Source organism: Stenella coeruleoalba, assembly GCF_951394435.1.
Source record: "Stenella coeruleoalba genome assembly, chromosome: X".
NCBI classification, from domain to species: domain Eukaryota; kingdom Metazoa; phylum Chordata; class Mammalia; order Artiodactyla; family Delphinidae; genus Stenella; species Stenella coeruleoalba.
Genome location: NC_137152.1, coordinates 42,725,741 through 42,737,778, shown reverse-complemented (window position 1 = coordinate 42,737,778; position 12,038 = coordinate 42,725,741). Strand labels below are relative to the sequence as shown.

General features: G+C 47.5%; 1 protein-coding gene across 1 annotated transcript in view; it reads left to right on the top strand.

Moving 5' to 3' along the window:
- ITIH6 (inter-alpha-trypsin inhibitor heavy chain family member 6) overlaps positions 1–12,038 on the top strand; it is a gene marked incomplete at both ends in the record, with an annotated part of 48,054 nt that overhangs the window by 12,552 nt on the left and 23,464 nt on the right. The window contains 7 exon segments of the mRNA XM_079910955.1: positions 1,282–1,372; positions 1,374–1,393; positions 2,237–2,240; positions 2,244–2,298; positions 2,301–2,480; positions 4,643–4,812; positions 9,543–9,659. Of these exon segments, the coding sequence (XP_079767081.1) occupies positions 1,282–1,372; positions 1,374–1,393; positions 2,237–2,240; positions 2,244–2,298; positions 2,301–2,480; positions 4,643–4,812; positions 9,543–9,659 (637 nt within the window).

The window sequence follows — 12,038 nt, the reverse complement described above, 5'->3', positions numbered from 1 at the left end:
CAGTGCCTTCTTTGAGATGGTAAACGTTGAGAGGAGGAGCAGATAAGGAGAACTTGGTGGGGTCTCATTGGCTCATATAATACCTTAGTGTGAATTAGAAAATGGTCCCAACGGGAAGAGTGACTCAGATTTAGCAGATGAATGAGGCCAGCACGTGCAGAGTTTCGGCCTTTGCACAGACCCCCTCACCAGAGGTGGGCTTTGTGCTATAAACAATCTGTAAGCCTCTGTTAACAGCAGCCCTAGAGCCTGAGCTTTGTCATCAGGAACCTCCTGGCCTTGATGGACAGATGGCACTCCCCCGAAGAGAGGAAAGGTTGGAGGAGGTAGGCAGTGTGTCCCTGGCAAGGGAGTTCATGGGAGAGGTGGTGAGGTAGTCAAAGAAAGCTTCCTGGAAACAGGATTTCCATATGGGTAAGACTGGAAGGAACCAGGATCACTGTGTGTGGGTGACCCAGGAAGATCAAAGGCAAAAAAGACAGCATGGGTTTGGAGTATGGGGGCTCACCAGAGAGGTTGCTGGTCAAATGATACAAGAGCTAAGCAGTCAAACAGAATGTGGATTTTTGCTCTAATAGAAAAAACTCCAAAATAATTTTTTTAATTAAGCAAAGCAGGCTGGAGGAAATGTTTTGGGCAGACTCCATGGAAAGTATGCTTGCTGCAGGTAGCACACATAGAGAGGCCCCAGTCAATCTCAGATGCCTTTGCAGCAATTTGCATTCTGCTTTCACAATTTTTACTGCCTGTGCCACCCACCATATTAGTTACTTAATATAGTTTCTGTAAATAGATACACTTAAGATTACCTAAGTTAGGCTTATCCTAAGTAACAATATCTATGAGCTCATGTGTTCAACGTGCTACTTATATTTTTAATACACATTACAGTAAATATATAACAATTGTAATAAAAATGTTCAGTTGTGTCCCACCTAAAATTATTTTATGTGCCAAAACATGGAATTCATTCAACACTTTGGAAAACATAAAGTCCTAACACCAAGTCAACCATATACCAACTGTGTGGTCTCTATTTCCCCACCTGACAAATGGAGATAATGATAACTGCTTCACCTGCTTTTATCTCCCTGGACTCTGCTCTCTTCTCTTCTTCCTTCTCTCACTCTGGCTTCACAGTTCTATTTTGCTCTTTTTCTCTCCCCATCCCTCATCCTCCTCTTCCATCTTCTTTGTATGTCTCTTTCTGTCTATGTCACTGACCATCTCTTTTTTCCTTTCTCTGTTTCTGTCTGTCCTTCCTCTTTCCTGCTCCATCAGGACCATCAACAATAAAGTCTACATTGCAGAAGTCAAAGAGAAGCACCAGGAAAAGAAAATCTATGAGGAAGCCCATCAGCAAGGAAAAAATAGCTGCTCATGTAGGCATCAGGTAAGGCTCCAACCAGTCTGAAACATGACAAGTTCATCTTAGATGTGTGATCAGGGACTTACACATGTTCTCACTTGGCCTCAATCTCTACCTCTGTAATGTGGGGATAATGATCTCTACTTCATAGGATTACATGAAGATGAGGTGAGTTAATGAATAGCAAAACCTATAAGAGAGTAGGTGTTCAATAAATGGGAGTTTACTTCACTACTTCCACTTTCCTCCTGCCAGCAGGATGTGGCTTATTTAAGAACTGGCATCTTCCGGTAAGGTTATGTTCAAGTGAGATTTCTCTAAATCAAATCCTGTTTCCTAACTGAGTTCCATTCTGATGGCAGAAGTGTATTGTCTTCCTTCAATGTTTCCTCTCAGCCTCCAAAAGAGTTTCATCAAGCACGGAAACTTTAGGTTTGGCTACTGCATACTGAGGAATTAATGGCGTATAAACAAGCTTAGTCTAAAGCATGGGGGAGGGGTGGGCGTGAGGGGTTATTTGAAGGGAAAGAGACATTGTGTGTAAATTGAAACCTCTTTTTATAAAATAAATCATTACTCCCTTATTGTTTTATTGTAGATTCAGATTTTCACTAACATAGTTTCCTTATGGGTAAGCTGCCTGTGATAGAATTTCTTAGGCAGAATATTTAAGAGGATGAATGAGTGAGAGAGATAGTTTAACAAGTGGGTGAGTGAATAACTAACTGTGGTTGAGGGACTTAGCTGAAACAGAAGCCTGGCCAGGTCTGCTGGGGCCAGAGAGGGGGTAGCCAGAACTAGGTCATCTAATAGCTCCCCTCCTCCTCACGACATCCCATCTCTCATCCTCCTCCCTTTCAAGACCAGGGACTGAGAATCAGAGAAGTTTCGCATCTTCACCAGCCTGGCAACAGCCACAAAGGTGACTTTTTTCTCGCCTATGAGGAGCTGCTGCAGCGGCACCAGGGCCAGTACCAGCTGGTGGTGAGCCTGAGACCCCAATTGGTGACAAGGCTGAGTGTAGAGGTCACAGTGTCAGAAAAGACAGGCATTGGCTATCTTCACGTACCACCGCTGAGGACCAGCCGCCTGCACACCAACACCCACACAAGTATGTGAGCAGCACTACAGGTCAACCATAAGACTGGCCTTCCCTAAATGGGAAGCTGCCCCTTTTCCCTCTGCTTCCCTCTAATACCACTTCTGCCCTAGGTTCCTTTCCCATTCAAACAAGGAGAAGAGGGCAGGTTTGGAGTTGAAAATATTTCGGTTACAAACTTGCTCTCATCCTTGCAAGCTGTGTGAAACCAGCAAGTCCCACATTTCCCGCAGTGGTGATTTCCCTCCTGAAATTGTAAAAGGGGAGAAGGAGTTGCTGGGTCAGCTCCATGAAATCATATGTTGACATTGCTAAGGGATTCAGAGCCCACACTTGCTTTCCTCTGGAATCACCACTGAGAATGGAAGGGCAATGGGAGGACAGTGTGAAGTGCAGGCTGCCCCAGAGGACATCATCTCAGGCCCTGTATGCCAGAGAGATGTCCTGGCTGCCAGGCTTGCTTCAAACTTCATCTCAAGGTGTTTGTTTTTCCATCTCAAGGTGTTTGAAGGCCACACTGGCTACGGCCAGCAGAATCGCTATGTGAGCTGTCAGAATACAGATTCCTGGACCCCACCCTCCTGGAGTCTGCTTCAGTAGGTTGGGGAGGGGCCCAGGAACCTATCTTTTTAACCCATTTGCAAGTGAACTTGATGTCCAGTCAGATTGGAGAACCACTGGTCCGGCCTAGACGCCTCCGCTGAGGGACAAGTGGACAGGCACAGAGAAATCACCCATGTCATGTGGCCACTCTCGCTAAACTGTTTAGCTTCGGATGTCCTACCTACTTGGATCCTGCTGACCCAGAGAGACAGTATGGAATACAGACAAGAGAGAGACAGACACAGACCTGGGTTCAAATCCCAGCTTTGACCTTCTCCAAAGGTGGGGCAGCAGGCAAATCACTCACTGGCTCTGCTTCACTTTTCCCGTCTGTACGATGGGGACGTGCAATCGATGGCCCAGGACCACTGTGAGAATTTGAGAAAATTCCTCTCTGCAAATCACTGGTACAGAGTAATGAAGACCTGATGATAATTGTAATCATTAGCATTATCGAGCACTTACTAAGATCCAAGTATGGTTCCAAATGCTTTACATAAATGATCTCACTGAATTCGCACAAACACTGTCTATGAAAGAGGAGCTATTATCCTTCCCGTGCTACAGATGAGGAGCCTGAGGCTTAGAGAGTGTGAATAACTTGTCCAGGGGCCCACAGGCAGCATCTGAGTCCTTGGAGCTTGCACGCTTAAACCCTAAGCTATAAATGGCAGCTCCCTCCCCCCTTCTCCTTAAAGGTTAAAACGGAGGGGAGAGCCAATCCTGTGGGGATAAAACAGAACAAAGACCTCTGAAAGGAAGGAAGCCAAGGGAATGTATGTAAGCAGACGCCTCAGAGAGTATGGGGGCTCAGTTTGCCCCTAAGCTTCCTGACAGCTGTAGCAGGAAAGGGGGGTGGGGAGCAGAATTCCCTAGTTTCCATTTTCTGGAAAAAAGGAGGCACAGAGGCATGTCTAAATGGACATTTGTCTTGGGCTGAAATTCCAGAGGAGTTGATCTTGTGGCCAGCTCAGCAAACATCCGGGACCAGAAGTTCATCTGTGATTTCATGAGGCGCTAAAAGTCTTATTCACACACGTGATTCTGAGAGTCAAGAAGCCAGAGGGGGAAGAAAACACATGAAATTCTATCTAGAAGAGAACGTTGCTGGGCTGCAGTTTCCCACAGCAGTAAGGGGCATGGGAGGAGACCGAGGCCCTGACTGTGTATCTGTCTCTCTCCACAACACACACGACACGGTCTCTCCGGGAGGAGATCCAGGCTCCTGGGGACATGACACTCCTCCAGAGACTGGGCTCCCTGGATGGATGGCAAATGAGCCAGGATGAAGTTGTGAGTGAGGGCCAGGCTGCCAGAGCCTGGGAGCTGAGTGGGGGCTGGGTCTGTCAGGCTGGGCCCGTGGAAGAGGCAGAGTAGGGGGAGCTGGTTGTAGGATTGGGAGAGGAATGTAGCATTTGGGCAGGTGGAGGGGCGTTGCAGGCAAAAGGAACAGCAGGTGGTGCAGGGCTTACTTCTCACCCTCCCCAGATATTGCCTCTTTTGATGTCCCTTTACCTGACTTTCTGCCTGGTGAGCTCTCCATCCCACCTAACCCCTCCCCACCCATGCAGGTGAGGCTGACTCGCCCCCATCCACCAGGATTGAGAGAGGAGAGACCAGTGTCCGAATTACCTTCTGCGCGACACTGCAAGACCAGTCTGCCTTCTCCAGTTCAGGCATCAGGGCCGACTTCGTGGTCCAGTATGATGTAGTCATGGAGGACATCGTTGGAGACGTGCAGGTGAGAGGGCCAGGAGAATGGAAAGAGCGTGGGCTCTGGAGTCAGACAGACCTGGGAAACAAGGCGCTGGCCTCCACAAGGTGCACGTTTGTTTCTCCCTAGGGATCAGTGAGGACTAGTGAACACGGATAGGACGGTGTGTAGCGACACATGACTTCACACCTGGTGAGGCACATGTGTCCCCCAAAGGGTTGGACACCCGGAACTGTATAAACTGAATCAAGATCCAGGTGAATACATTCCTAACTGAAGCAAGTCATAGCCCACTCTTAACCAGACCTTTCGGAAAGGCAACCATTGGCCAGCGATTAGTCTCTCACACTTTCTGCAGCTCTGATACTCTCATGTTCTCTTGGGCTTTCTGGATGTCTCTAAGTTTTAAAAATTCTTTTTGCCTCACTTGAGCCATTTGCCTAAACAGGGAGCCCTTAAATTCTGAGCTCACACACTCACGAAGAATGTGCAGAGGTCCCACGCTCTACCAGAGGGGTAGAGGCTGATCCGGGACCCTTGGCTTCACAACAACAATTGCATGGCAGCCTGAGAGGTCTGGTCCCAGCCTGCTTCTCCCACCACACCTCTCACTGCCTCCAGCACACAAACCATCCTCCAGCTGCCCCACACCACGCCACACCACACACCAATGTCCCAAAGCACCTGAACCTGCCAGTCATCTGTGCCTGAGTATGTGCTCATACTGTCTGCCGCCCTGGGAATGTCTTCTCCCTCCTTTTTCCACTGGTGAGTGTCCTCCTCATCCCTGAAAACCTTGCTTCAGTGCCACCTCCATGATGACCCCACCCCACTTACAATTCCTCTCTCTGCTCTGGGCTAGTATAGTGCTTTGGTTACACCTCTCCTCATGCACTTACTTATTCATTCATTCATTCATATGTGGACTCACCTCCATCAAGCTGGAAACATCTCTAGCCCAGTCCTGCCCTCAGTGACTCTGGGAAGTCAGGAATGAGTTGGACACAGTCCCTAATCTCCCTTTGGAAATGTCCCATCCTGAGGTAACTCGATACATAGAGCCAGAGCAGTCATAAAAGGTTCTAAGGGCTGTGTATAAATATGTAATGGGTTACGTATGGATACCACTGAGGAGGGTTTCACGAGAGCCTTCCTGAACGAGTTGGCCTTTAAGTTAGCATAGGAAAACTGAATAGACTTTACCTCCACCTGGGCCGATAGGATGAAGGGGAGGGCATGCAGAGAGAGGGGAATCGCATATGCAGAGGCACAGAGGGATAACAGAGGCCTGTTGTGTAAGGGGAATAGAAGCAATTCACCCTCTCAGAATAGGAGCTGAGGGTATCATGCCAGTAGGTGGCAGCAGGGCCTTAACCCGGTGTTCTGGTGTGTGTGTGTGTGTGTGTGTGTGTGTGTGTGTGAGTGCACACGCGCGCGTGCACGTGTGAACTGAGACATTTGTCTGCTTGTTCATTCTTTACCTCTCCCATCATTGCCTGGAGTAAAGATACAGATAGAACAGACGGAACTAGGCATTAAATAGTACGACTGATACTCCCATCCACTGTGTGCTATGATTCCTGCATCCCCCAACCAAGAACCCCTCAATTCACCTCCCATTTTACTTGAGTATGCCCGCCTTTCAAAGCCCAACACATTTACTCCATGGGCACCTAATCCGTTATGCCCACTGCTGGCTGATGTCAGGAACCCTGAAGTGAATCACACACAGATCTTATTCACTGTCTCCAGGTGAAACAGAGAGACACGAGAATGACACAAGATGAGAAGTGCTTTATCAATGACAACATAAGTATGATGGAAGCCATCATGAGGGGTGAGGAGGTCAGGGAGCCTTACCTGGGTCTTAAAGAATTCAAAGAAGTGTGCCAAGTTGGGAAGGGGGGCTCTCAGAAGGCAAAGGCAGTCTAGTAAACTGAGGGCTGCATGATACAAAGAATAGAGGCTGGAAATATCCAGGGGTGTGTAGGGAACTACAAGTGGATTGGAGTTCCTGGAGTTTTGATTTGAGGCCCAAGAAATGCTAAGAGGTGAGACTGAAGGCCATGAGTGCTGCAGGGGCTTGATAAGGAACATAAAATTTATGTTGAACATGCCCAGGGAGCCCTGAGAGGGAATGACGCTATGAGGTTTGTGTTTAGAAAGACCAGACCTTGCAGCTGCTGCAACGATGCATGGACGGGAGGGGCCCCAGGAGAAGCAGGGAAACCAGAGGGAAAGGAGCCCTAAATTTGGACTTCATTAGTTTGGGATGGCGAGGCGGGTTGGGCCTGAGACATATCCAGCAGATCAAACCAGCATGAATTTGTGGCTGGTTGGATGTGAGGAGTGAGGGACACAGGAGGATTCAGGGGTGACACTCAGGTTTGTATCTGGAGTGACCATGTGGATGATGGTGCCTCTAAATGACAAAGACACGCAAGGCTGAGATGGGAGGAAGGTAATGAATTTGTTGTTTGGGCAGCATACATTGGAGGCGTCAGCCATCCAAGGGAACAGGTCCAATGGTGAGTGTGTATGAAGCTGTGGAGGGGGAAGAGTGAAGAGCATCGGACTGGGGAAAGAGTTGTGGGGTCAGCAGTGGAGATTCAGGGGTTGAATCCAAGAGAGCTAGGGAGGTGACCCAGGCCAAATGTATAGAGCCAGAAGAGCAGACCCAGGATGGCAGTTGCTAAGGTAGAGCTTCCCAGTCTAGGAGCTATTGATCTCCACAGCCCTTGGGGTGTCTGGCCCCACGGAGCTGCCATCAGCCTATTCAGGGCTGTAAATCCCCACCACTTCCCTCCATTGTGCTACACAAACGTAATCATTCTCTTTGCACGCCATGACAGACAAATATTAGGCAACACTGTTTAAGGGACAGTGGGGAAATGGAGCTGAAGAAAGAGACTGAATCCGATGGACCTGAGAGCTGGTAGGAGAATAAGGAGTGTTCATCCTCTCTGGATCCCAGGGGAAAAGATTCTTCTGAGGAGCAGAAGTGATTGTCAATTGTGAAATATATCAGGGAGGTGCAGTCTGGTGAGAACTGAAATACACCCACTGAGTTTTCCAACCAACTGGTCGTTGCTACCTTTGGTGAGAGATGGATCAGCGGTGGGGGTGGGAGCCAGGCTGCAGTGGGCAGAGGAGTAAACCGGAGGTGAGAAGACCATTGCAGCTGCCGAGTTCATTACCTTGGCATGCTACCGGGAAGAAAGGAGCTGATTTGAAGTTTGGGTGGGATTGGGATGAATGGAGGTTGTCTTAGTGGATGGAAAAGACACCAACATTTTTAAACTCTAAAGAAGACCCAGTCGGGTGCATGGGCTGGGTTGGAGAGTAGGAGTCTGGCTGGTGGAGGAGGTACTGGAGGCTGGGCATGCATGGGGTCAGGGAAGGATTGTTTTGTCTTTCAGTAGAGGGAGGAGGCATATAGGTGTGTGGACCCTGCGCAAGGGTGGGGTGGGCAGTCCAAGGGACATGGCCTGGTGCCCTTAATTTTTTCATGAAGAGGGAGGGGAGGCATTTCCTGAGAATGGGGTGGCATGACAGTTGAAGGGAGTGTGAGAGGTTGGTGACCTGGGTCATGCCTCTGGTTTACATAATAGGATGTGAGGTGTGGGGTCACTGGTGAGCCTGGGACCATGGAGAGGTAGGAATGTGATTTTCCCAGAAGCTCTCACCTACCCAGGTATGGGAAGAACACAGAAGGGCAGCTGGACTCTGCCTGTGGCTTGGGCAGTTGCAGGATGGTTGACCCAGGGCTTGGGGAACTGCTGTAGAGTGCCAGGAAAAAGTGCAGACAAAGCCTACGCTTGTGCTTGTGAATTAATTCAAAGGCTGGGGTGGAGGGGAAGAGCAAGATGTCCTCCCATCTCCTTCCTGCTCTCCACCACCCCCCTCCCGCCCTCCAAGATGGGAGGAGATAGTGTGTCCAGCTTTGTGACCGGAGAATGCCTGAAGGGCTGAGAGGAGAATAAGCTGGTTATCCCAGGACAGAGCTTGCTTCAGGCTCCTGGGCAGCTCAGACCCTCAGCAAGCCTATACTTCCTTAGGCTGAGCTGCCACTGGTCCTGGGGGCCCTTCCAGCTTCCCCCTCCCCTTCCCTCAACTGTCCCAGGCCCCAGGCTCTGCAGAAGGAGAGATGGAGTGGGGGAAGGGGGTCAGCAGCCAATCATATCCCCGATAGCCCAAGGCATCTGCACCTGGTCTAACCAATCCCCTCTGAACAAATAGCTCACTCAGCCTCTGCTCCCTCCTCCCCTCCCTGCTCTGCCCAGCAACAGCAGAAAGGAGGTTTAAGGAGGAGAGGGAGGCCCTGCAAACTCCCAGCCCCTGGCAGCAATGGAGCCGGGCCCCAGGCTCACTCTATAGAGGGAGGTTAAAACAACACTCTCAGTTCCTGGAGCCCAGGCAAAACGTCCCTAGGGGCCCTCAAGACTATGCAAGCCCAGCTCTCACAGACAGGAACTCACATATTACAGAGATCCTGATCCCTGGAGCCTTGGGCCACAAGCCAGTCTCATTTTCTCCACAGCTCAGGGGCAGGCCCTGGGCTGGCAGCCTGACCAGCAGAGATACACTTCTGGTGGAGGAGATGGACATTGAGCAAACAATCCCACAAATGCCTATTTAATAGCAACAGTGATAAGGCCTAGGAAGGAAAAGAGCAGGGTTTTATGCAGCAAAATAAGAGGGGACTTGATTTAGACTGGCTTTCACAGTTTTTGTTGATTCCACTTCTTTTTCTCCAGATTTGCGATGGCTATTTTGTTCATTACTTTGCACCCAGAAGCCTTCCACCTGTTAAGAAAAACGTGGTGTTTGTTATTGACGCGAGCGGCTCCATGTTTGGTACCAAAATGAAGCAGGTAACAAGGACCCTGGGGATCGTTCATTGCTCTTGATTTAGAAAGCTCAGAAAGCAGAGAGTGCTGGTACAGTGGTTCCCTGAGACAAGACACCCTGCCATCCCATCACCTTTGGACCTTATAGGCCTAGGCTTACCTTAGAGTCTTGGTACCTTACATATCAGGAGCCACGTAGACATGGAGCCACAGAATCATAGGAACACTGAAACATAGGACTGTGGGGCCTGAATCCATCAAGAGCCTCAACCACAAACCTCCAGGTCTCATAAAGGCCCAGAGTCATAGAGACTTTGGGCTAGAGTACTCTGGCATCATAAAGCATGAGTCAAAACATTAAAACTGTAGTCATTTTAGATTCAGAACTGTCAAGGGGCCACAGCTTTGTTTTGTTTTGTTTTGTTTGACTATATAGCCAGAAGAATACAATGCACTGGCCTTATAGGGCTTAGAAGCCATAGAGTCCTGGGTCCATCTAGGCTTCAGTCTTGTACCTCACCTACCATAGCACCCTTGAAACAGAATCCTGGAGCCATAGGCCAAAGAGATTTTGACTTCAGAGCCTGAATCCATGAAGTTCTGGAAGCAGCGTTTCAAACCATTGTACTCTAGGGTTCTAGAAATATACAGTTCTAGTGTCTTGGGACAGTGTAACCTTTTTACCTTGACATTTTGAACCACAGAGCCCATCCGACCTAAGGCTAACTGACTTGTGTTTTATGAGAATATAACCAAACTGGGAGAAGGGAAGTATTGAAAACTGTCTCCTCTAGCCTTTAATGTATGGGAAGGGATATACCCAACTCCAAACCTTTTTAGTCTTCCCATTTCATCTAAGGCAGGATAAAAGCTGAAAGAACTTGTGATGAGCATATTCCAGGGGCTAGGTGCCCTAAAAGACTGAGACCTAATCCTAGAACTATAGAATGTTTCTCCTCCCCCCATGCATGACCACCATATCAGCTGGGTTCCTGTGTAAAAGCAGGAGGTTACAGTTGAAAGAACTGGAAGCCTGTACTCTATTTATGAAAGAGTCTCTAGGGAAATCCAAGACAACATAGGAAACAAAAACAAGGACTCTAGAAACAATTTTAGCCTCTGACACCCACAACTGCAGCAACCAACAAACACAACCTAACTCCTAACAAGATAAACATAAAACCTCACACTAAAGGTCTATTTACTTCATTTCCTTTTACCTCATACCTCATGTCCGGTTTTCAACAAAAATATACAAAGAGTGCTAAAAGGAAAAACACAATCTGAAGAAATGAATCAAGCATCAGAACCAAACTGATATGGCAGAGCTTAGAAATTATCAGACCAGGAATTTAAAATAAGTATGACTAATATGCTAATGGTTCTAATGGGAAGAGTGGGCAACATACAAGAACAGATGGCAAATTTAAGCAGAGATGGATATCCTAAGAAAATTAAAAAGAATACTAGAAATATAAAACACTGTAACAGGAATGAAAAATGCCTTTGGTGGGCTCATTAGGAAACTGAACATGGCCAAAGAAAGAATCAATGAACTTGAAGATATGACAATAGAAACTTCCCAAACTGAAAAGCAAAGAGAAAAAAGAATGAAAAATATATATATATGGAATCTAAAAAAAAAAAAATGGTTCTGAAGAACCTAGGGGCAGGACAGGAATAAAGACACAGATGTAGAGAATAGACTTGAGGACACGGGGAGGGGGAAGGGTAAGCTGGGATGAAGTGAGAGAGTGGCATGGACTTATATATACTACCAAATGTAAAATATATAGCTAGTGGGAAGCAGCCGCATAGCACAGGGAGATCAGCTCAGTGCTTTGTGACCACCTAGAGGAGTGGGATAGGGAGGGTGGAAGGGAGACGCAAGAGGGAGGAGATATGGGGATATATGTATAGCTGATTCACTTTGTTGTAGAGCAGAAACTAACACATCATTGTAAAACAATTATACTCCAATGAAGATGTTAAAAAAAAACAAAGACAAAATATCCAAGAACTGTGTACATGTACAAAAGTGTAACATGTGTAATGGGAATACCATAAGGAAAAGAAAGAAAGTAACAGAAGAAATATTTGGAGGAATAACAGATACAAATTTTCCAAAATAAATTACATCCATCAAACCACAGGTCCAGGAAGCTCAGAGAACACTAAGCAGGATAAATACCAAGAAATGTGCATGCACGCATATCCTATTCGACCTGCAGAAAATTAAAGACAAAGAGAAAATCCTGTAAAAGCCCACAGAAAATAATATCTTACTTATAGAGGAACAAGAATAAGAATTACATTGAATTTCTCTTGAGAAACCATGCAAGGAAAAGGAGAGTGTAGTGAAACATTCAAAGTGTTGAAGGAAAAAACCACTCACTTTGAATT